Source organism: Mandrillus leucophaeus, unplaced genomic scaffold, assembly GCF_000951045.1.
Source record: "Mandrillus leucophaeus isolate KB7577 unplaced genomic scaffold, Mleu.le_1.0 Scaffold286, whole genome shotgun sequence".
NCBI lineage: Eukaryota > Metazoa > Chordata > Mammalia > Primates > Cercopithecidae > Mandrillus > Mandrillus leucophaeus.
The window spans coordinates 1,351,523-1,377,359 of record NW_012102987.1 but is presented as its reverse complement, the minus strand read 5'-3'; the positions used below and the strand labels follow the sequence as shown (position 1 = coordinate 1,377,359).

At 50.8% G+C, this 25,837-nt stretch overlaps 1 protein-coding gene across 2 annotated transcripts in view; it reads right to left on the bottom strand.

The window, feature by feature from the left end:
* Positions 1 to 25,837, bottom strand: part of LDLRAD4 (low density lipoprotein receptor class A domain containing 4) — a 425,071-nt gene that overhangs the window by 285,836 nt on the left and 113,398 nt on the right. For both annotated transcript variants that reach the window (XM_011985532.1, XM_011985533.1), the window contains exon 2: positions 12,413 to 12,833. In XM_011985532.1, coding sequence (XP_011840922.1) covers positions 12,413 to 12,452 — 40 coding nt within the window. In that variant the 5' untranslated portion in view covers positions 12,453 to 12,833. The remainder of the gene's footprint in view (positions 1 to 12,412; positions 12,834 to 25,837) is intronic.

The window sequence follows — 25,837 nt, the reverse complement described above, 5'->3', positions numbered from 1 at the left end:
CAGTGAAATTCAGTAAGAGCTCACGCCGACCGGCTCTCCGGGCCCAGAAACGTTTGCATCAAACAACCAACAGGGAAGAGTAACGGGAAAGATACAGAGCCTAAACTGCTTACCAACATGTTTGTTTAAATTCCATTTCTACTTTGTTACAAAATGCAGCAAAATAATAAAGAGTCTCACTGTGTGGAAATCAATCTTCACTGAATACATTCAGAACAATTCATCATGCGGGGACGTAAGTTCAACTTACCAAGGCATCTACAAGAATCTGAGGCTTGTTCTGTTGTTGTTTAGAAATGAACTATTGACAGAAGAGTGTCTGTTCACGTGAGTTTACAGCGGGAATTCTGATAATGCCGCCATCCCTGGAAAGCCCTAGGAGCTATTCTTCTAAGGATGTCCTCAGATGCCACCGGCAAACAGGACACCCACGTGGCTCTGCAGACAGCGAGCTGGGGTCTCAGAGTTCGCAAATATTTGGGGGCCAGGTTTGGTCAATAAAGCGAGTCAATGGCTAACAACTGCCTGTTGCCATAAAGTCGTGTTTTGAGTAGCAGCCGTGTGCCTGAAATAACAGTAACTATTTACTGCATGTTTACACACGTGTCTGGCTTGGTTGCAAGTGCTTTATCTGCATAAATGGATGTATTTTCCCCAACACACCTCTAAAGTACCTATTGCTGTTGTCATTTTCACATGACAGATAAGGAAGTTGAGGCACAGGGAGGTTAGGCTGCCACACAGGTGGCACAGCCAGGATTTGAGCCCAGTAACATGTACATGTGTCTAAACACATCACTGTCCTCTTCTCTCTAGGGCAAAATACATGCAGCTTTTTTTTTTTTTTTGAGACAGGGTCTCACTCTGTCACCCAGGCTGGAGTGCAATGGTGTGATCACAGCTCACTGCAGCCTCAAACTCCAAGGCTGAAGTGAACCTTGTGTCTCAGCCTTCCGAGTAGCTAGGACTATAGGCACACGCCACCACATCTGGTGGCATCTTGCTATGTTGCCCAGACGGGTCCAGAACTCCTGGGCTCAAGCGATCCTCCTACCTCGGCCGCCCAAAGTGCTGGGATTACAGGTGTGAGCCATGGCTCCCAGCCCCAAACATCGTTACAAAGATGAAGCGCTGGGTGGCTGCATCTCCGTGCGTGAGCATACTCCGTGCGAGTGGACGCGATACTGGGACCAACGCTCCGCAGGGAAGTGAGTCCCAGGCAACAGTAGACGGTTGCTACACTGCCCCGGGGGAAGGTGGGCTGCCCCGGGGGAAGGTGGGCTGCTCCGTGGCAGGGTCTGCTTCTGCAGAGAGGGATCCCCATTCCAGGCTCGTGGTCAGAGGCTGTGAGGACACCAGCACACTGCCTGTCCTCCCTGTGGGCACCAAACCCTCATCAACAGAGCACTGTCCACCACACATCAGCTGTTAGTGGCAGGGGCCGCCCATCTCCTTCGAAACCTGTCCTTAAGCCAAAACTGAGACCCTCATTGCCCACCCACAGCCACTCCCACTTTCCCACGCATCTTTCTGCTCCCTTACTTCCCATCAAAACCCACACTCAAATCTCAGCTCTTCTGACAAACTGAATGGTATTGATGCAATTTTCTTTTTTTCAAAACTGTTTATGTTCATTGTGGTAAAATGTACGTAACACAGAATGTCCCATTTTCCCCCATTTTCAGGTTTGCACACTCACACTGCTATGCAAGCATCACCACCGTGATGCCGTTCTGCTTTCACGCCTAAGCATTCCAAAAGCAGAATGACAAATGCCAGTGAGGTTATCTAAGGTAGACATGCAAAAGTTTGTATTTTCCAACTTAGAACACAGACAACCCTATCAAATGCTTAGTATCTGCGTTCAGTTTGGAGCTTCAGCCTCCGGCCTCTCTCCCTCCGTCCCCTCCTGCCCCGACTCAGTTTGAAGCAAACGGCCACAGTGGGAGGATCTGAGACAGCCCCACGCTCAACCCTGACACGGTGGCCCCCACTGGTCAGTGCGTCCTCAAGGAGGGTCTCTCGGGCCTGTGCAGATCCTGAGCCACAAACTCAGATCACGCCCACACCTCCTGGGGCTGTCTCAGGGAGCACACACGGCCACATATGCGAAAGCACCTGCCGTGGCAGACAATTAATCTTCACTCCTTATGTCAGCTCTGCGAAACAGCGTGCGCAAGATCAAGATAGCATCCTTCCAAAAGGGCAGGGAAAACACCCCGAATTTTCTGCAATTTTATCACAAAAGAAAAAAATGAGTGTAGATGATAGACCAGCCTGGTTTTCTCCCCAACTCCCCGTGCGAGGAGTGCTGTGCCGTGGTGACACCGTGCTTTGTCGTCCTGGGGCGGGGCCTGCTGAGTCCCACGGCTTTCTCAGCGAGTGCCAAGGACACTGCTACTCTAGGGCGCTACAGACAAGATAACAAGAAACAGGTGGTGGGATTCGGAAACACTGATCTCAGGATGATTTCCCTAAGAAGTCAGGCAAACCCAGCAGGGCACACTGGCTCATGCCTACAATCCCAGTGCTTTGGGAGGCCACAGCGGGAAGATCACTTGAGGCCAGGAATACAAGACCAGCCTGGAAAATACAGCAAGACCCTATTGCTGCAAAAGGGCATTAAAGTTTTTAAAAATTAAAAACGAAAGTCAGTTTGCGTGGCCGAGGTGGGCGGATCACGAGGTAAGGAGATCGAGGCCATCCTGGCTAACACGGTGAAGCCCCATTTCTACTAAAAATACAAAAAATTAGCCGGGCGTGGTGGTGGGCACCTGTAGACCCAGCTACTCGGGAGGCTGAGGCAGGAGAATGGTGTGAACCCGGGAGATGGAGATTGCAGTGAGCCGAGATCGCGCCACTGCACTCCAGCCTGGGCAACAGAGCGAGACTTGGTCTCAAAAAAAAAAAAGAAAAAGAAAAAGAAAAAAAAGAAAGTCAGGCAAACCCATCAACAGCTGTGGCTGGTCTCTCCCTCAGGGCTGGCAGACCTAGCAAGCCTAGGACAGAACCCCCATGTGAAACAGGCACACCCGCATCTCCTTAAGGAGTCTGGGGGCCTGTTGTCTACTTAGCAACTGGAATATGGGTTCTTTAAAGTACAATATGGCACCCAGAAACGTTTAGTAACAAGTATTTTCTTCTGTACAATCTCTGCAGCTATACTGTCAGCCCCTCTGTACCCACAGTCTCTGCATCCAGCCCCCTGTACCCACAGTCTCTGCATTTATGGATTCAACTAACTGCAGACTGAAAATATTGAGGAAAAAATACAAATAACAATAAAACAATAAAAAATAGGCCAGGCGCAGTGGCTCACACCTGTAACCTTAGCACTTTGGGAGGTCAAGGCAGGAGGATCGCTGGAGCCCAGGAGTTTGAGACCAGCCTAGGCAACATGGCAAAACCCCGTCTCTACAAAAAACAAACAATTAGCCAGATGTGTTGGCCTGCACCTGCAGTCCAAGCTACTCAAGAGGCCAAGGAGGGAGGATCACTCGAGCCCAGGAGGTTGAGCCTGCAGTGAGCTATGATAGCACCACTGCACTCCAGCCTGGGTGACACAGCAAGACTCTGTCTAAAAAGTAAAAAATGCAATTTTTTAAAATAATAGTATAACAAGTATTTACACAACATTTACATTGTATGTGGTATCATAAGTAATCTTATGTGTGTTATAAGTATATGCACCATCATTTTATATCACATATCACAGACTTGAGCATCCACAAAGGACAACAAGGCTGATTGTGCTAACAGAGAACAGAATTAGATGCCCAACTAGGGCACCGTGTTATTATTTTGTATTCTTTTATTGCCCCTAGGAAATCCTGAACTCGGAGACGTCTTTCTCACACCACCCTGGTGTATTCTACAAATGCCAACATTAACTGAGAGGAAAAAGAGTCCATACTCCCATATTGGACCATTATTGATTAAAAATGTTTAATGGAACCATAAACCACCACCCAGATGTTAAACTTGTTTATTTTTGCATCCCATTTCTGGGTTCCCCCATTTAAACATAGTATCCTGAAAAAACACAAGAGACCCGGGACTTGACTTCGAGCCAAGTTTGAAGACCCTTGGCCTGTGACGACTCCATGAGACTCTGGAGGAGAGGCCATTATCAGCCCAGCACAGGCAGGTGGCAGGGCTCAGGTTCAGCTAAAAGCCCAATCAGACAGGATGTAAGGAACCAGAGGGGAAGCCACAGCCACGTGCTACAGATCCCCACCCCCAACAGCTCCCACCCACACACCAGCCAGTTCCGACCCCCATAACAGCTCCCACCCCCAACAGCTCCCACCCCCAACAGCTCCCACCCCCAACAGCTCCGACGGCGACAACAGCTCCCACCCTGCCAGCCCCACCCCCACGCCAGCTCCCACCTCCACACCTGCACGGGATGTCATCAGAGTTAACTGTGCAGATTGTGATGACACTCAGACTGTACACCCCTGAGACACAAGTATGGCATGACAACTGTTAAATATCTGCTAAATGAACCCCTGATTTTTATGAGGACAACTGTTAAATATCTAAATGAACCCCTGATTTTTATGAGGACAACTGTTAAATATCTGCTAAATGAACCCCTGATTTTTATGAGGCCTTTCTGTATAGTCAACTTCAAGAAGACGATGAAAGAAGACGGGGAAGAACATTTATTGAGCACCACTATAAGCCAGACTGTGTGTTTCGGTACTTCACAGATGTTATTTCACTCAATCCCGATACAGAACCTACTCACTGGCCATTATCTCCACCTCAGTGTGGTGAAGAGTGCACTTCAGAGAGGTCAGCTGCTTCATCGATGTCACAGAGCAGGAACTGGAGGGTGACCGGCGCTGGCTGCTCCTGCTGGAACCAATGCCTTTCCCAGCCTCTGAGCCCATCCTCCAACAGAGAGCACAGAAGAACCCAGTATGAAGGACTCTAGGCCGGGCGCGGTGGCTCACGCCTGTAATCCCAGCACTTTGGGAGGCTGAGGCGGGCAGATCACGAGGTCAGGAGATCGAGACCATCCTGGCTAACACGGTGAAACCCCGTCTCTACTAAAAATACAAAAAAATTAGCAGGGCATGGTGGCGGCGCCGGTAGTCCCAGCTTCTCGGGAGGCTGAGGCAGGAGAATGGCGTGAACCCGGGAGGCGGAGCTTGCAGTGAGCTGAGATCCGGCCACTGCACTCCAGCCTGGGTGACAGAGCGAGACTCCGTCTCAAAAAAAAAAAAAGAAAAAAAAAAAAAGGGCTCTAGAGACATCCATACACTAACAGAGAAGGAGGGTAGGACCCAAGAAAGTACGAGAGGCCACGTATGGAAGCAGCCACCTGCTTTCTGCACGTTTGATTTCTCTAGAGCTAAGTGGCTCCATTTCAGGGATAACTACAACATCGAGATGTACAACGGACAAAAGCCAGCATTTTCCAAAGAACCTAATGAGACACGTAGGTTGCTCTGACCCTGGACACTCAGTGGCAGGGGTTCATCTTAAACGATGCCCATAGTTACTGACAGCAGAGCCAGCATTCAAACTGGTCTAGGCTGTGCTGTCAGCCCAACATCCAGCAACAAGCAGCCACCATCACGCAGCCTCCCTGTGGGATGCTCTGATCATAAATAACAAGAGCTGGAAAATGAAAGGTTTCAGCAAAAACTCATCTGTCAGATTAAACATTAATTGGAGCACTTCTGACTTCGTAATTTTTATATTTAATTTCTTTTGATGTTTTAGCTATTTAAGAGCTATAAAAAGATATTTATAACTATCTTTGTGTTGTACACACTCAAGTAACCTTAAAATAAATATAGTTTCAGGGAATACTGAAATTATTTCTCACCCTTATTTAAAATGGGTAAGTACACATCTCAGACATGAGACTACCACGATGCCTCTAAAACAAAAGAAGATAATCACATTTGATTATCTTGAAACAGTATAGAATGGTTTACTGGGAAGAAAATGGAGAAGAGTTTGGCGCTTATGGGAATAACAACATAAATTACATGTTATTTACACACAGAAACGTTATTAATTAAGGTGAGGTTTATAACTGAGGACTACATTCGAGGCTAAAGAGCATCAAGGAGAAACCAAGTACAAACACCACAGTACGTGCAAATGGCTCTCTCAACAAACTGAACTTCCCTGGAGAAAAAGCATTTCAGATTTTTACAAAAAGCCATTATCAATCATTTCTACGTCTACTAAACTGCAAGCAGGAAGACTGTCTAGGCTTCTCCTGTGCACATCACAAAAGGTTACATGGACCTAAGACAGATCCTGAAGATGGAGAGCAAGGGGGTGGAAGGAGAGAATCTGCAGGAGATGAGAAAGCATCAGCCACAGCATCGCCATTAAACGCTGCACAAACAACTGAGAGGTGGGCTCACAGGCACCGTGTCCGGAACTCCGGTCACAGCACGAGAATGAGGGAGGCAACTCTGGGGGGCCTCGAACTCCAGGACAAGGAGTCCGGACTCTTGTTATGAAGCAAGCAGCAGCCCTGGAAGGTTCTGGGGCAAGGGAAACTCATCACTAAAACCTCACTCTAACGGGCACCGGCAGAACGAGACAGAGGAGAGAACGGAGGCAGGGAGACGGTCTCATGACACTGTTTCTCCGCAGCACTTGACATACACCTGGCAAGAGCTCCGTCAATATTTGCCCAACAGAAGCAGCCCGCCAGGGACCACTGCGCTGGCGCAGGTGGGACAGGCACACGGGAGCTGCAGATGGTGGGAGGCGACCCCCAAAACATTTGTGGCTTCTCCAGAGTGCGCACTATGAGAAGCTGTCCCTGCCTGCTGTTCCCTCTCAAACGCCTTCCAGGTCTTGTCACTGGGAGAACACTGCCCGCTGTCTGCCCACCTGGGACCTCCACACTGCACAGCCCCACATTAAAGACTGAAAAGTTCTGTAGGAAAGAAACTGGTTCAAGTTTCTTCTTCCAAGCTTTGGCCATGAATTCACTCCCACTCCTTTTATGGAGGAACAGCTCTCAGTATGTCCTAAAGCGAGCGTTCCCTGGGCAGCTCTGGGAGGCGGGGGCTGAGGGCATCCATGGGTCAGCCACAGGCGCAACCTTGCAGAGGAGAGGGATGAGGAACGCGCGGAGGGTCTGTGGGGTGGGAAGGGCACGTTGGGAGCTGCTGCTGAACCCAGCAGCCCAGTCACACCCCCAGCAGGCCGACATCCTCCACTCGGAGCCCGCAGGGTAAACAGCTCCAACTATTCCATTTACGTGATTCTTCTTTTTCAGTCTCATTAATGGCTGAGAAAACCTGGTCACCAACATCCACAAAATAGCACTTTCAGACAGACAAAGACTACTAACTACCCTCCTCCTCCTCCTTTACGAGCGAAATAACCTAAATTCATTTAACAATTAGATCTGATTCTCCTTTCACCGGAAAGATTCACTACAAATTCTACGGGAATTTGGTTCACTTACCTAGTTATTGAGGTTAAATGTTTTTTCTCTAACATTGAAATAATTTAAAAAGTCTAAGAAAATTAATTGTGCAAAAACTTTTCAGTATCTAAGTGTGGCACCATGGGCCGGGAAGAGGCAGAATCTCAAGCCAGCAACATCTTTAGGACGTGTGCGGTGACACCCAGGCAGGATGTGCTCCAAGTCAGTCGAAAGCACAAGAAACCTCAGATGAAATCTGCACCTGGGATGGAGGCCGGCGGACCCAGCCTGGAAGGGTCCCTGCGTCCCTCTGCTCAGAGGAAATGTGGGTTTGTTTTTAGGACGGACAGAGTCTTATCTTTCCAGAGGCCATTCACCTATATCATTGCCTCAGTGAATGACAGCCAGGCAGAACAAGGGCCTGGAAGAACAAAAACAGTAAGTTTTGGACATCTGCGTTTTTACGTGCTCAAGTGTAACATGAGGGTGCAACACGGCACTCAGGCGGCCTTCAGAGCCGCATGCTGCAAAGACCTTCACAGACGCCCTGTGAGGCAGGCGAGGGCTGCTCCACGCCCAGCTGAACCGTGGGGGACACGCCCAGTTCTGAGCACGGTCACCGCGAACAGGCGACCGGCAACGGAAGGAAGCCAGTTTCAGCGTAGCCTCAAAAGTTAGGATCAACCAATTCTTCTGGAAATTAAATTATGAGCTTCAACAGGATTCACATCTTTGGACCCAATAATTTTGCCTCGGGGAGTTCATCCCAAGGAAATAATCAAATATACAGAAGAGCTTTTATGCACAAAGGTGTTCATCAAAGCGTTACTCAGAAGGGTGAAAACTGTCAAAAACAGGACTATCCAACAATAGCTACACAATTTTAAAATTCAAGTACATGTACATGAAAATACTATGCAGCAATTTAAAATCGTATTTATAAGAAAAATGCTCATAATGTAATGTTAAAGGGAAAGATCAGGTTACTAAATACTATTATGAACACAGTTCTGTAGGAAGAAATTTGCAAAAGAAAAGACTGGAAGGATGTAAGCCAAAATGTTGCCTGAAGAAAGATTCCCATGGCAAAGATGCGTGCGGGAAATTATGTTTCTTCTTTTGACTCTTGAGCTTTCCAAGTTTGCTTACAATGAGCAGATGTTACTTGTAAAAGGGAAAAAATTGATTTTTGATATAAAATAGTATCTAAAGGACTGAAATCATTTCTGAATTGTATATGCTAAGAAAATTAAAAATAATGTATCCCAATTGCTATATGCAAGCATTCACCTAAGATCATAATTAAGAAGTTAAATGTGCAATATGCATCTATGTGAGTATACCCACACTCACCCAGGAGGCACGAGGTGCGTGAACTCCATCACGCAGGACTGCCGGCCTGGCATGGGGACAGGGGCCTTCCAAACTCCTACCACCCTCATGGTAATTTCACACGCTCCAAACAAACGCAGCTTCCCGGCAGGTCTCCCAGTCCTCCCCCACAGCCGGATTGCCGCCCAAAACGTTCTTAAAGAGGAATTCTGAGCCTCCACCCTCCAAGAGAACTGGAACGTGAAGTGACAAATTTCTTTCAGTGGACGTACGGTTAACCGCCCAGGGACACTTGCCTGGCCCTGACACACGATGTAAAGCCTAGGGAAGATGCCTCGATGCCTGATCTAAGGCAAGGCTCCTTTCCATTAGCCCAGAGAATCAGCAAAATCCAAAATTTTAAAAACAGCAACCCAACTAAGGCAGTGGGCTGGGCACCAGGCTCCTGCTCACCTCCCTCTAAAGCTCCACCTTCACCCAGCTGCCTGGGCAGGCAGAGCGTGTCAGCCCTTCATCCGGCACCACAGGGACTCTTACAAACTATGTGGGCAGACAGAGGGGCAGGGAGACCAAGAATAAAAATGATGAGCCAAGTCTCCAGGGACCCAGCTCCAGAGAAGGCCAGGCACTCACATCTCCTCATCTCACTGCTGGTTACTTCCTAGAGAGACGGGGAAGCTAAAACTGCTGCCCTGCAGGTGCCGGCGCACCCAACAGTGTGAACGCTATTCAGCACGCGATGGTCTCCTGAGAACAGGTAGGCCCATCATTTGGATCCCCCCTGCTGAAGGAACGGCGCAAGTCAGGTGATTTCTTTTTGAGACATGACCCCCTCGAGCACCCTGGCCTCTCTCTGAACACTGCTCTGCTGGGCGCCAGCTCCCAGTGCTTCCCAGACTTTAAAGTGAGCCAGGCACCTGGGATCTTGTGGGGATGAGAGTCCTGATTTAGCAGGTCTAGGTGATGCCAAGACCCAATAATCTCAGTCTCTGAGGGTGACACCCAGGGGGTGGAGAAGCTCCCCAGGGAACCCCGTGTGTACCTGAGGCCACACAGCGTGAGACAATCTGGAGAGGCCACTGGCACCAGCCAGTTCCTGCGTGCACCGAGCGTGCCCCGCGGGGAGCAAGGCCAGCGTGACAGCGCCAGCCTCAGAGTTGCTGTGACGCCTGGCAAAGGACACACAGCGGGAGCACGGGGCCCGGCACACTGCGGCTCCAAAACGGCGGCTGTGGCGTACACCCCACCACCGCCGCCGGCACACCTGTTACTCAGCCAGGCTGACATTGTGGGGAAGAGGCCAAAGTAAGGAAACGAATTCTTGGGAAACTCACAAAGAAAGGCAGGAGCCAAAGTATTCTCAGCACAAAGAAATGATCGAATGTGCAGCGATGAGCACGGCCAATTAGCCTGACATGTTCACTGCACAACACATACATGTATCCAAACATCTCACTGGAACCTGCCAATACAGACAACTACTATTCATAAATTACAAATGAAACAAAAACGGGAGCTGGGGAGGAGCGACAAGTGGGTGGCTGTGAGCGAGAGGGGAGGAAGGGCTGACGCAGGCCCCAGGGGTAACAGCTGCCATACACCTTGGCTTCACATGTGAGAGGTGCTGTGCTACCTGCAAGAATCCTCCAGGCAGAACCCCGGGATTCTGAGGATTCCAAACACAGGCTCGTTAGGCCTTTCCCTTTCCCTTGGGGCAGAGGAACCCCCAGCACCCCAGAGGGTGAGGATGGCGTGGCTGTGTCAGTGGAAGCCACGTGGACCAGCATCAGGTGCAGCAGGGTGAGGAGACAGCCCCAGAACCCTGGCCTCTGTGGGCCACCCTGCGGCCTGCACCCTGCAGTCAGGTCCATGGACAGGGCAGCTTCCTAAAAGAGTGCGCCACTCTTTCTCCGGCTCTTTTTGTCCCACACTCACTTCCTTTTCTTTTCTTGTTCCCTCATCCTCCCAGAACTAGTCTGAAGAGATTCCTTACGTCAACTTCTAGGTGCCGCTCCTCCCCAGCCTGGGGTGTAGGGACGAGGGACAAGGAGGCTGAGCTCACATCCAGCAACTTCTCAGTTGCTTCTGCCGCCCACCCCCGCCTGGAGGGGAGGGGTGTCCACGAGGGAGCTGCCCACCCCCGCCTGGAGGGGAGGGGTGTCCACGAGGGAGCTGCTCCTGAGACGGAAACAGCTGAAGCACACACCGTAAGGATGAGGAGGGGCAGGGTTTCCAGACAGCTGGGCTGCAGGTACGAAGATGGCTCGAGAGAGCTTGGCTTTGCACGTGCTCCCCCAACCCTTCGTCTACACAGCTGCGGAGCTCATCCACACGGGCCAGAGGGTAACCAGCCCCTCACAATCCGGAGGGAGGCATCTACACAGCTGCCAAGCTCACCAGCACGGGCCCCAACCCGCCTCCCACACCTCGGGGGAGGCAGTGTCACTGAGACCCCACGTCACAGACGTGGTGGAAGCTGCCTCAGGAGGTCGCCTGCAGGTGCGCATGGACGCGGCCAAGGCTGGGAAGAACCGTCCCCTCATTCTTCCTTGGAGCAGCACCACAGTGGCGCTCCATCTCTTCACACTGAAGCCACAGGGAGCGCGGAGGAGTGCGAGGATGTCTAGGAGCCGACGTCTAATCCAAGGAGAAGGCCCGTGCCAGTCAAGCCCGAGCCCCTGCCCCTCTCTCCAGGCGTCCTAACAGCCTGACCTGCTCCCTCCACAAAATCTGAAAAGCTGCAAACTTCTGGGACTCGTGGAACCAGAGAATAGGGTCACTTCTTGTGACTATTTCTACCACCTTTCTTTAAAATAAAAAGCAAATCCCCCAAAACCTCTTTTATGTAAACACATTCTCCCTGGATTTCATGAGGTTCCTCAATGTCACAGAGCCCAGTCTGTCTACAAGGAGCCAGAGGCCCAGAGGATTAAGTGGCTTCCTGGGATGTTACGTGAATCAGACAAAAGAGCTAGGATCTGAATTCAAAATTCCCTGTGTCTGGAGTGAGGGCTCTGGGTGCCAGCCAGACTGTGTGGTTCCCTGCTAACTGGGGTGTCCCGCTTCTCCCCGCTCACTGCAAGACGAGTTCTGCCCAGCTGTCCCAAGCACACAAATAAATCTGAGAAATTAAAGATGGGGAGGGATCAAGCACACATCGGCAATTAATCTTTTCCCTCGGAGAATCTTCCCGGTTCTGTAAAGAAATCACACTTCCCCTACCCTCGCTCAGCAAGTGACACATTTCCTTAGAGAACAGAGACTTGGAAGACGCTGCGAATACTGCAGGATATTGTGTGTAGACTATCATTCAACAAAAACAGAAGCAAAAAGTGTCAAACGCTTTTTCAAACTGCTATTGAGACAGTGAAGGAAAACACATTATTATTTTGTCAAAATCAGTCACCACAGGCACCTGAGCCCTGGACTGCGCTGGCCTTCAGCTCCTGCTCCTGACTGCAAAGCTAGGTTCGCTGCATGCCCTGGACTGCGCTGGCCTTCAGCTCCTGCTCCTGACTGCAAAGCTAGGTTCGCTGCATGCCCTGGACTGCGCTGGCCTTCAGCTCCTGACTGCAAAGCTAGGTTCGCTGCATGCAGTGGTTTGGGAGTTGATTGCCTGCCAGGAGTGGAGGTAAAGCCTCGGATTACCTGGAGCACGCTCACCTGTGAAAGCATTTGTGGCCTGAAAACCAGCTTCCGGCATACTGCTCCCCAGACAAGCCTGTGCTCCAACTCTTGCGCTGTCCCGTCGAGGAAGCCGCCGGGCGAGGCTCAGGTCACTTCCATTTTAGCCTGTCCGAGTCCATCGCTCTGCTGGGCCGGCCTCTGGGAGCATCCGCGGCCCACCTGCCCAGCTCCGCGCGGGCGAGCGGTACCCGGGTGTGGCACCTGGGCGGCGGCAGTCCCCGCTCCCGTCAGCCGTCCAGCCAGGGCGCGGAGGCCATGGCGCAGGTGGAGGGGCTGGCCCTCAGGCCCTCAGAGCACGGGCGCCCCGGGCCGCGCCGCTGCCAGCATCCTGCAGGGTTGCACCTGCACGCAGGTGCTCCTGATCCCAGCCTCAGCTCGCTGTGCTCCGCCTCTGAAACTGAAAAGCAAGAGGTCACTTTCCTGACGACCGGCAGAAGCATTACAATTAACGGCCTATACAGGCCAGAAAGGAAAAGCCAGGCAGCTGCCTCCAGGACCCCACTGTGGGCACGTGGGCTCCTGCAGGGGCTGCCAGGGTGGGAGGAGCTCCATCTGCCCCCCAGGCCACAGCTATGCTCCTCCCAAGGTTCAAATGTCCCTCCCGGGCCATTCTGCCCTCACAGACACCCTGGGGAAGAAACTCACTTCTCAAGCTGGTTCCCGAGGCCTTAGACTGGGGTCTGCGGTGCATGGCCACTGTGGTCAGCACTCCAGGAAGAAAATGCAGGACTTGCAAGGAGCAGTTTTTAAAAGCGATTCTATCTATCTATCTATCTATCTATGAATGAACGGCAGGGTCTCACTAAGCCGCCCAGGCTGGCCTCAAACTCCTGGCCTCAAGCAATCCTCCCAAAACACTTGGCTTCCCAAAGTGCTAGGATTACAAGGCATGAGCCACCATGCCTGGTCTAAAAATGGATTCGTAAGAGGAAAACAAATGCCCGCACTATCTTTTTAGTGAGGATGGAAAAGAAAAGCAAATTTACTCTATAAACTGCTCCATATGTTACATAATAATAAAAGCATTTTGCCTGTAAAATCCCAGCACGTTGGGAGGCCTAGAAGGGAGGATCACCTGAGGTCAGGAGTTTGAGATCAGCCTGACCAACATGGAGAAACCCCATCTCTACTAAAAATACAAAAAAAAAAAAAGCCAGGTGTGGTGGTGTACGCCTGTAATCCCAGCTACTCAGGAGACTGAGGCAGGAGAATCACTTGAACCTGGGAGGCAGGGGTTGCGGTGAGCCAAGATCGCACCATTGCACTCCAGCCCAGGCAACAAGAACAAAACTCCGTCTCAAAAAAAAAAAAAAAATTAACAATAATAGAATAAAAAAGCATTTTACAAACTGTTTTTCAGATATTTTAATGTTCCATTAAACATAAAGCAATATTAACAACAAGAATGTCAGAAGCCCAAAGGATCAGACTTTTAAAACAGAATCCTGAATATCAATCTCCAATATTTAGGAAAAGAAACCTCTTTTCTGTTATCACTTCATCCTAATCAATTTATAACCAATTTTTAGAAAACGTAATCTCGTTCTTCTTTTTCACCACCGAACTAAAGAAAAAGAATTTAGGAGCACCGAGCACGGAACAGAAAGGAGTCCTCTGTTACCCACAAGCTGCTATAAACAGACGGTAGTGAAGTAACACGTCACTGATACGTACTAATTACAAGGAGTACATTAAAAATTAATGAAGTACTTTAAGATACTAAGATATCCAATTCTGTTACCTTCATGTATCTATAGTAACATCCTCGGTTAATAAGGTATGGCCCAGTAGGAGTCCTCAAGTTTAAAGAACAGGTAACATTTTAATTAAAAAATAAATTATTTGCATAAATGGTGGCTTTGAAGTGCTTCAAAATATGAGAAAACATTTTTTCTCTGAATTCTAACATTCCATCTAAAAACGGCCAACACGCAGGTCCTACAGGAACTTCAGAAGAAAACGAGTTGCACTAGCATCACGAACGTTGGGAAATGGAATTTATCCTGCCAGATACGGACAAAAGCCCACCTGCCCTAAAGCTCTGACTTTTCTCTGCCCTTTTCCGTGATGCTCTTGGTGTGCAAATACGCTAGACTTTGTTTGTTCTCATTCTCCGAACTCAGAGAGAAAACCAAACTGCAGGGAGGTCTTTGCTGTTGTCTTATTGTGGGATTTTTGTCTCTTTGCTTCATTGCAGAAGTTATGCTACCTCACTTTTTAAAAATCAGGTTATCGTAAGGAAATAATCAACAGAATGAAGAGAGAACCGATAGATTGGGAGAAAATGTTTGCAACCCATACTTCTGATAAGGGCCTAATATCCAAAGTATCTAAGGAACTCAAACAACTCAGCAGCAAGAAAACAAATAAGCCCATTTTTAAAATGGGGAGTTACCTGAAAAGACGTTTCTCAAAAGAAGATATACAAATGGCTGACAGATGTATGAAAAAAAGGCTCAACATCTCTAAGCATCAGGGAAGTGCAAATTAAAGCCACGGTGAGGCATCACCTCACACCCACCAGCACGGCCATTCTCAGAGACAACAGATGAGAAGTATTGGCAAGGGTGTGGAGGAAAGGGAACCCAGGTACGCTGCTGGTGGAAATGGAGATGGGTACAGCCATTTCGGAAAACAGTACGGAGGTTCCTCAGAAGACTAAAAATAGAATCACCGTACGATCCAGCAATCCCACTGCTGGGTGTACATCCAAGGCATTGAAATAGGTACATCAAAAATATATCTACACCCCCACGTTCATTTCAGCACTATTCACAATAACCAAGATACGGAAGCAACCTAAGTGTCCTTCAGTGGATGAACGAATATACGTACGGAAGGGAGTACTATACAGTCTTCAAAAAGAACGAGACTCTGTCATTTGCAACACAGGGATGAAACTGGAGGACATCATGCCAAATGAAGTAAGTCAGGAATCGAAAGACAAATACTACACGATCCCACTTATATGTGGAAACTAAAGAGTCAATCTCACAAAAGGAGGGTAGAAAGGAGATTACCAGAGGCAGGGGGAAGAGGGATGGGGAAAAGCGCAGCGTTGATCAGACACAGCAAAGTTTCAGATGGACTGGAGGAATACGTTTTAGTGACAGACTGCATTGCATGGTGACCACAGTTAATAAAAAAGTATCACATATCTAAAAATTGCTAAAATAATACATTTTTAACATTCCTACCACAAAAAATGTAAGTTGGTGAGGCGATAAATATATTAATTCATTTGATTTGAATATTTCTACCATGCGTACATATAGCAAAACATTACATTGTACCCCACATATATGTAGTTATTATTTGTCAAAAAATTAATTAGAAAAATGAAGTTATCATACATGCCACATGTCAAAAGGCTGTGGGAAAGACTGAAGCCAATGTGGATCAAAACAGAGGAAACAACCAACTTCCCACTTTTCTTATGCTGGCTTAATCGCCCCCACCAGTCCTTAACTTTACATCTTCTAAAAGAGAGGCTGGACACGGGTGTGTAATAGTTCCCATGAGGTCTAAGTGTGGTCATGGCAGGGTTTTTAGGACAGTGATGTCTGCGGTTCCCAACAAAAGCAGGACGGACACAGTTGTGTTACCTCATCAATGGATAACCTGCCTATTCCTATGTACGCTCTGAGTCTCCCCCAATGCAATTTTCAAGGTAAAATGCAATTATAAATGCTGTAAAACGTCGTCTTCCTCACCGCTAGCAACAAAGATTAGCTACCCTTTCTAGGAGCACGCAGTGGAGCTCCAAGCTTCGTTCTGCTCCGGGAAAGACTGTGACCACCCAGAAGGGGCCAGAACCCAGCGGCACTCAGTAAGTGTGTGCCCGGTGACCAAGAGGCAGGGCCGGGTGGGTGATCCGGACCCAGAGAAAACTCCGAGGGCCAGCACAGTCAGTGGAAGCCTGCAGGATCTGTTCTGGACAAGACGTGTGCTTTTAGTTTAGAAACCAACCAGCAATCGGCACGGCCACGCCGGGCATCTGTGGAGCCAACACGTGGAAGTGTGAAAGTTGGAGGAGCTGGACACACGCTGATGCCGGCCATCCCTCCAATCTTCTGCTCTCATGAGCCTCCTGCTCATGAGCTGCCACTCAGCCTTTCAGCCTCAGCCCAAACAACCCTCCTTGGAGATGCCTCTTCGATGGCCCCCAGTCTAAGTCTGGACCCTGCTGCACAGCCTGCAACACCTGGTCGGCTTCCCAACACATCTGCAGTTGCAACTCCACGCGGGGGTCCTGATTGCACCACGCCTGCCCGTCTCCCCCACAAGTGCTGTGAGAGCAAAGGCAGTGGCCAACAGATCCTCCCGTTCCCCTCGGCACCCAGCAGGTGCCCGGTAAGTATGTGTTTCCTGAGCGAACACAGGAGTGAAGGAAGGCACTTATGTGAAGCTTCCCCAAGGACTGTACCCAGCACAGAGAAGGCTCAGCAAACACCTACACGGTTAACCCAGCCGCAGCCGCGTCTGGCAAGGGGCATTTCCCAGGCAGAGGTGCTGCTCCTCAGCCTGCTTGGCTGGGACCCTCCGGGCTGGTTTTCCCACCACTTCACCAGAAGAGTCGAGAAGATGATTATTAGCGGTGATCCCGCTGCACTCACACTTCCCACAAAGTCCCATCCAGCAAAGGCCATCAGAGGTCATTCTGACTTAAATGCCCTCAGGCTACAGAGAGAGAGAGAGCAAGCGCTGCCCCACGGAGGCTCAAGAACTGCACCCAACACTGGCAGCAGGAGAGCAGGACTGACCCTGGGCCTCTCGCCCCGAAGCCACTGCTTCCCACGCTACTCCTGAGGCCCGGGAAGCTCCCTAAACCCAAGTGGCTTAAATCAAGAGAGGAGGAGAGGGGGGAATACAGGAAGAGGCAACTTACCCAGATGTAAGGTCACAGTCAAGAGCCCCCCCAAGGCAGCAAGCACATGGCCTTCATTCTACACACACACACACACACACACACACACACACGGAGGTGCTATTTATACTGGGAAGATGGGCAGAACTCACCAGGAAATAAATTAATTCAATATTGCACTTGAAAAATGTCATTAAGTCCCTCCCATAACAGAGCAACAGTTACTAAGGAAATAGAGCACGTCAAATGGAAAAATACCCCCGCAGGAAGGGCCGTTTTAAAAACACGAACACTCACAGACCAAGTAACTAACCAAGCAAGTTACAGGGCATGTCGGCCTTACCAGCTATTCACAAAAACTTATAGGAAACGCAGTCCTCCTCAGAGTCATTCAGGAGTAAGAACTGAGCTGTGTCCGCATTACACCTTTCATTAAAAGACACTGTAACTGTAAAAACAGACACGTTCAGGAAATGTGAGGGTCACACACGGGCACCGAGGCCAAAATCCAACGGCGAAGTCAAACAGCCTTTTTTCCAAACTCAAGTCGCATTCAAAATACCGTAGTGCATGAAGAATTGACGCTGCAGTTTCATTTTTTATTTCCTCCTGCTGTGGACAGACTGTTTCGCTGGCGGAATGTCGGTTACCTAGGTGACAGCCCCACAGCCGCCGCGACCGCTTCAGGCCCCACAGACGCTCGGGGCTGAGCGCCGGCCTGTGGACGCCGATCCCTGGCCACTCTACCCACCAGAGAAGTTCCAAGTAGAAAGGAACACTGCAAAACAACGAGGTCATTCTAAACCTTGGCAAACTGGGGCTCTGTTGCAAAATTAAAAAATAAAAATAAAAATGACTGTGTTTGAGAGCTGCACTGCACAGCTCACCTATGCATCATCCCACCCGATGTTCACTTAGGATCAAAGAGGCAAAGGGCTTGTCATGAGACAGATGAGAGAAAAAGTGGGAAAAAGACACTTGAGAAGCTATTTCCGACTTGAGCTGGCACCAGGTGTCCCTCCAAGGGAGGTGTCACACGTCTCCATGTGAGTGCCTCAGAGCTCATGGATAGCGCAGACCGTGGCGACGGCCAGTCAGTCTCAAGATCTCCTAACAGGAAAGAAAAGCAGGTGCTACAAACAAAACTCCCCCGTCTCCAGGCAGTCAGCTGTGGGCAGAGAGCCCCAGGTGGGGACCCACCCGCTTCTGGTACCCTTGGTGACTCCCGGCCCTGGCTCCCATTTCCTCTTTTACACAATGAGGAGGTGAAACTGGAGTTCCCTCCCATTCCAAAAAGTCCCCTGTGGCCATGTCTCTGGCCAAGGGAGAGAGGGCAGACGGGCATAAAAAGGACAGCGTGGGCAGGCACAGTGCCTCACGCCTGTAACCCCCGTGCTTTGGGAGGCTGTGGCAGGAGGATCGCTTGAGCCCAGGTGTTTGAGACCCACCTTGCCAACACAGAAAGTCCCCGTCTCTACTAAAAATATAAAAATTAGCTGGGCATGGCTGTGCACACCTATACTGGGGAGGCTGAGGCACGAGGATCGCTTGAGCCTGAGAGTTCAAAGCTGTAGTGAGCTGTGATTGCGTCACTGCACTCCAGCCGGGGCAACATAGCAAGACCCTGTCTCTTAAAAAAAAAAAACAAACTAAAGAGAAACAAAAGGGACATAGTGCAGAAGCACGGAAAATCTACACGGAAATGCAAATCCGAGAGCAAGTCAGAGAAACGGGCCACCTACAGCCAGGGAAGACTGAGCTGGAATGCGACGAATTTTTCACGCTACTTTTCATCTCTGTGATGTGGGGGTGCAAAATAACGTGTAGCTTTTGTAACACAACCTCCAAGCCACCCTCACCCCGGGCAGCTCAGTGGGCTCTGGGTACCTGTTCAGGGAACGTAGTTCAGGGTAGCGTAGTGCCTTGCTGTAGGCCACCAATTCAGAAAGCAAGTCAAAATCCAAAACATCTGACTCAAAGACACACACAGGCTACAAACAGGAAAAGCGGTAATTATATTAAAACATTCTTTAACAAGTCACCTTGACAAACCTGACGCTTGATAAATCCTGAGGCTCTACTCAAACCAAGCTGGAGAGAGTTCCCCCCAAACTAAACAAACAGGGTAACTGTCCTTAATGCATTCGTAAGTCTGTAATTACCAACTCATACGATCTAGCAGCAGAGGAAGCCACAGGGAGTCACATACCCGACTCCTGTGCTTTGTGGAGGAGGCGATCCGGAGGCTCAGGGAGAGGGGACAGGTTGAAGGTGAGTGTGGGAGGAATGCAAGCCACAGCTGGAACCAGGTGTCTGGATCCTGGCCCAAGTTTCCAGTTCCACCGTCCACGCACAGCGGCCACAGGAGACACTGGCTCAGGAGGGAGAGCCTGCAGTGCTAGGAAGACAGCCGTGCACACCTGCACCAGCCGCTCGCTAGGAATCAGGGAATACTGGTAAGATCTCCACCTTCCAGGGCCCGAACCAGGTCATTCCTGCAGCACCTACATGCACAAGGGCACGGGAAAGGGTCAGGGCTTGGCCCAGGAGCAGATGATCCCTGGGCGGACGTGCATTCAGACGGCACCCAGCCTGGTCTGAGCACATCACGGACACCTCCACTGTGGCTACCAGCCAAGCAGAAGAAATGCCCCCCTACCCAGCCCCACCCCTGTAGAGGTTCCGCTCCCACTGTGGCCTGGTGTGAGGGCTCAGACTGAGGGGCAGGGGGCTGGCGGGCAGGGGCCGGCCTCTGCAACGCTCCACACCCAGGGATCTCCCCCACTCCAGCTTTCTTCAGATAAAATCAGCTTAAAATGGGCATGACAGGCAGACAAGAAGGGGGTCAGACCATAGGCTAACAAGTGTGGGCAGGAAGGGAGGGGGAGCTGTCTCATTCTTTGGTGGGAGTAGAAAAGAATACGAACCGACAAGCTGTTTGTACGAAACAATTTTCGTCCCCCTTGCCAAGCCACTCCTTGCTGTCAGCTCACAGCAGGCTTCCCTGGGACACCTGTGCCGGCCACAGTCTTCCCTGCTCTCTGGCCTGCAGGACGCCGCCAAAGCTGCATCTCTTCATTCAGTATTTCAGCAGCTATTTGTGGGGTCATTACTCTGGCAGGCACTATTTTAGGAGCTGGGGAGACAGCAGTGAGCAAAACAAACCAAGCTCCTGCCGCCACGGGGCCCAGATCCTCGTGTCTCGTCTGCCTCTGCAGGTGTTTCTGGACATCGCTTCCTCATTATCCTCGGCCTTGACCATGGGGACTAGAATACAGCAGGTACCCAATAAGTGCTGGTTGTATGGCACGGAATTCTAGCTAAGCCTCAGGCGGGTCACCTCCTTTTCAATCTATGGCCTCTGTCCTGCATCTGGGCGTCACACACAAGTGGCTGCTGGCCTGGGGGCGTCCCATGGGGGACATCGTGGCTGGGAGTTTGCTGCACAGGCAGTGCCCAGCCCCACGCTGTTCAAACACGCTCAAACAAGAGCCTTATACAAAGGGGCCAGAGGACTAGAGTCCGGGCTCTGCCCACACTGCGTACACCCCATTCTAGGCTGTGTGTGACGTAGGCAGTTACTTAAAGCCCCCGAGCCTCAGTTTTCTTGGCGGTAGAATGGAAGTAACGATGGCACTGGCCTCATAGAGCCAACGTGTGTGTAATGAGAAAACACAAACAAGACACTGGATCTAACGAGGGCCGGAGAAATTACCACCTTCCCAAATTACTACAACCTGCCGCGGCAGCCGGCCGATGAAATCGTGTCTCTAACACGACTCAGCCCACCCTCTTCCAGTTCTTATCTGACCCAGCTGGATACAGTGTCGGATTTATCTCCTAGTTCCTCTGCTAATTTGTCTTGATTTTTTTAAAAAGTTCCCAATAGATAAAAATCAAAGCTCAAATCATTCCATGCCAGCTAAAATTAACAACAGAGAGAAACAGGAGAAAGGATACAAAATTAGAGAAAGTGTGTGGGTGAGGTTTTTGGTATGAAATGTGGTAGAATAGTAGAACAGGAAAAAAATGTCAAGAAAGAAACTTGCCTTTAAAAGGAAAAAGATAGAGGCTCTTGATATTTGATTGGCTTTTTTTCATGTTTTCATACTGAAATATCACATTTAAAAAGCAGCAATAGAAAGAAAAATAATAAATTTGACCAAGTTTTTAGGTCTCCTTCTCGGAAAATAATCACGCGGGGCCCCGTCTGCCGTGCTTCTGTCGCGTTTCTGGTGTGGTTTGTTCCCTTGGTAAAGTGCTGACCTTTGAAGTTCTTCACATCACCTCTCAAGCTTCCACACAGCCCCGAGAATGAAGCCAGCACAGAGAGGACAGCAAACCACCCTTCTGACAAGCAGGGTGCCCCATGCCCCTCTGCCGGGCGAGGCAGGCTGTGAACCTGCAGCTGTCGCCAGGAGCAGCCGTCAGAGTGCAGGGAACCCAGGGGAAGGCTGCCGGGTCTCTAACGAACGGGGCCACGCCAGGACATGGCAAAGCGCTCTATACCTTAAGGCTCAGACCAACTGATCAGCGACAAAACAGCCAATGTTCCCGACAGAAATGAATGATCAGAGGCATTTCGGTCACCTGCATTCACAAAGCCTCCTAGGCACGCCTTGTTCGCCAAGCTCCAAACCAGCTCCACAAGTGCCTCTTAAATCACACACACAGGGAACAGCTGAGCTTTCATGAAGCACTTCTGCCTCATTTGCTCACATTCATTATCTGAGGAATATACATTCCTTGAGGACAAAGAAAAACTGTCCACTTTATATAACTTTTCACAACTCAGTATCCAGTTGAAGGTGAGCGGATGCTCCAGTAAACCTTCTCCCAGATACTTTCGGGGGAGCGTCTGTGTTGTCTGGGACGGGCCTGCGACGCTCTGCCCATTGCTCCACGCAACTTAATGGAGGCTCAATGGTGGGTCACACTCGAGCAGCTCTTGGGACTGGCCAGCGTTTGTGTTTCGGCGGAATGACGACTCCTCACTGCCTGGGTATGTCCATTATGACAAAAGGTAGGGGAGTCCCACTTTCCTCTGGCGAGAGGAAGAGGATTCTATTGTCTGCAGAGGAGAAGCAGATACAGGCCCATCTGATATCCAATTACCACTTAAACTTCGGTTCAACCACCCTGCTCTTTCTCCCACTTAAGGGAACCGGAAGAAGAAATAATTTGCAATTAATCGTGTGCCACCCTAGGAAAGTCATGGGTTGCAACACCACCTGGGAGAACACAGGCACTCTAGATCTAAGAGCTAAAAGATAACCTCTAGACCAGCCTTTCCAAGAATGACTTGCATTTCAAGCAGCAAAGCCGTCACTGAGGCCGACCGAGTTACGGAAACAGAAGTGGCGCGGCCCAGTCAGTTCACGTTGGCGAAACAACTTTGTCTGACCACAGAAATCCAAGGAGCTGCGTATTTCAGCAGGTGTCTGAAGGACAGAACGCAAAACGGTGCTGTCAGAGGTCGGCCCTGGCGTCGATGTCACCGGCAGCTGGCAGGTCCAAGAGTGTGACGGAGGAGCTCCTGGGTGTGTTCACCCAACATCGAACGCCACCTGCGGGGCCCGCACACCAAGCCTTCGACGGGCAGTCCCGACGCCATGCACCTGCAGGGAGCACCGAGAGCGCGTCCCGACTTCCTGCGAGGCCAGGCGAGGCAGGATGTGAAAGTATCTGTCCCCAGGGCAGCTGTCACAGAGGGCAGAGAACCCAGGGGAAGGCTGCCTGGTCTCTAACTAATGGGGCCACGAACCCCACCGCTGTGTTCTGGAGGCCTCCGGCCAAGCATGAAGAGTTCATTAGACCAATTTCCACTGCCTTGGTAACAAAGGCCCGTGTGTGCGCTCTCACACAGGAAAAGCAAGCGAGGGTTATTCATGGGGAACGCACCACAGACAGGTACCGTGCGTCCCGCCAGGCAGCCCAGGCAGCGGTGAAGACTTGTGCCCTCCTGGGAGACAGAACGGGCCCCTCTGGAACCGCGTGTGGCCGCGCCGTCTCCCACGGCACCGGAGGCCGAGCGTGTGCTGAGTCTGTGGAGCTTCAGAGGCACGGATCGGCAGCTGCAGGAGCCGTCTCATCCTGAGCCGTGCCCTCACCCGCAGAAGCAGCTCCTGAGGACACCCGATGCAGAAAGAATCTGTCTCTTACACGTCCACCGTCAGATCCAGGCGAGAGAATTCCTGGGATCCACCGAAGAAAACCACAGGACGCCACCGGCAAGAGGGAATGTAACTGCCACGCTTGGCCGCTGACGCCGCCGTTCTTGGGGATGCACGGGCTCTGAGAGGCCTCTCATGATGTAAGCGACCATGGGTCACGCCAGCCTGACTGCTGACTTCCTCTGCACGGAAAGTTGCGTCTTCTTTAGATTTTTCTTTTTCCCGCTCAGAATCTGGCCCTTATTTATTCCCTTCCCCACTGGAGTTGACTAGCAGGAATCGATTTATTCCAACCCCTACTCTGCATGGAGACCTGAGCACGTTTCTTCAGACAGAAGCCAGTGCCCGCAGGGCCTGGGAGGACAGGCAGGGAGGGGCAGCTCTCCCACGACAGACAGCAACCTCCTGCCCAGCCTCCCTCCCAGAGTCTGATGAAGTGAACACAGTTCCCTCAAACAGCAAAAACTGGGGCACTTGACTTCACTCCTCCAGGGAAAGTAAGCTGCGGCCACTTTCACCAAGATAATCTGGGCCGGTGTTCCCCAAGTATCCCCAATACCCCATGCAGTCACCAAAACTACGCTCCATTTTTACTTAAAAACTAAATAATTAACAAATACATTTGAAATCAGGAAACACACATATGCCAGTGGACAAGACCAGCGTTGAAGAGCAAGGCGCCAGCCGGAGGGAGGAGGCGAGGAGAAGGCCTCTTGCCGGGTGCAGGCTCCCTGGGAGGGAGGAAGAGGGTGCTGTTCCCTGACTGCACAAAAGGAGGGGAGGGAAAAGCAGAGCACCATGACTGCCCCAACAAACTCCACTGCATAAATGAACACCCAGAGGGTTCACTCAGACCAGGGCCTGCTTCACTGAGAATTTAGCATTTTCATCTTCACATACTTAACATAGGTCAGCATCACTTTACTTTGTCCTCATCACCACCCCAAGCCTCCCCATCTCACTCGGCTTCTGCCCTGCCCTGACCCACCAGGCCCTCATTTCCAGCCCAGCACACAGAGCCAGCTGTGACTCACTCGCACCGCCGAGCCACAGGGATTCCCCACGTCGGAGAGATCACTCCTATCGAAATGACTCATCTCCTCACTTCCTTTGAATAAAAACATGTTATTATGTTCAATAAAACCATACAAGAAATAATAACTAAAGATGGCATTTAAATAACTTATACCAACACCTAAAAATGGCTTCCTGGAGGAAAAGGGAATGACGGGCGTTTTCAAGGATATTTTCAGACCTCCTTTTCTCCTCCTTTTCCACCGGCCTCTCCTCCAGATGAGTCCTGGCTGCATTCAGAGCTGCACAGACCCCTGGCCTAGAGGTAAACTTGGGCAAAGCAGGTTTTACAGTGAACACAGAGGCTGCCATCGAAATCTAAAAGCAGTCTAGCTGCTCCACTACCGTCCCCTTCCCTGCAGTTCCCATGGAAACAGACCTCAGATCGCCAAAAACCGGGTAAAGATAGCACCATGCCCAGTGTTCCCGCAATCTGTTTCCATGGGAACGGGAAGGGAAGGGAGTGGAGGCTGGGTGGATAGACGCCGGCAAATCTCCATCCCCGTCATGGGGCTGCAGCCGGCACCTCCACACAGGTCCAGGGCCCAGGAGCTCTTTGGGGACAACACGTCCACTCGGGGATGGAGTCCTAGAGGTGAGGCTCCCAGCAGCTGGACTGTGTCGCGGAAGCTGCTGCAGACTTCCAGACACACCCAGCAGGGGCCTGGCCTTCTCAGTCGCCCCTCAGCCAACAGGGACGACCATTTCAGAGCAGGGTTCCCACGCCCGGCTGGGTGGCAGAGTCACTCCAGACCAACTGAATCACGATCTGTGGGGGCTGGTGCGGGACTCGGCAGAGTCTCATCAGCTCCAAAGGTGATTCTGATGCACGGCCGTTCTGGGAAACCGATGATCCAGACCAGAGTTTCCTGAGATGAAGGTGCCTGTGAATTCCATGGCATGTGGTGACTGCAGATTCGGTTCAGCAGGTCCGGGCAGGCCCAAGAGGCTGCACGTCCAACCAGCTCCCAGCAGATGCTGGCGCTGCTGGGGACCACATTTAATTAGTGAGATTCTAGACTCCAGGGGCTTTGGATCTAGAACCTTCTCCACAGACCAACAATGGACAGACAGCCACTCCTGCATGACAGCTTGCTCCCATCAGCAGCCTGCAGTCCACGGCCCAGCTCTGGCCTCCACAGGAGCCCGTGTGGGGTCAGGGCTGGGAGAGGTCCGGTCTCTATAGGAGGCCGTGTGGGGTCAGGGCTGGGAGAGGTCCGGTCTCTATAGGAGGCTGTGTGGGGTCAGGGCTGGGAGAGGTCCGGTCTCTATAGGAGGCTGTGTGGG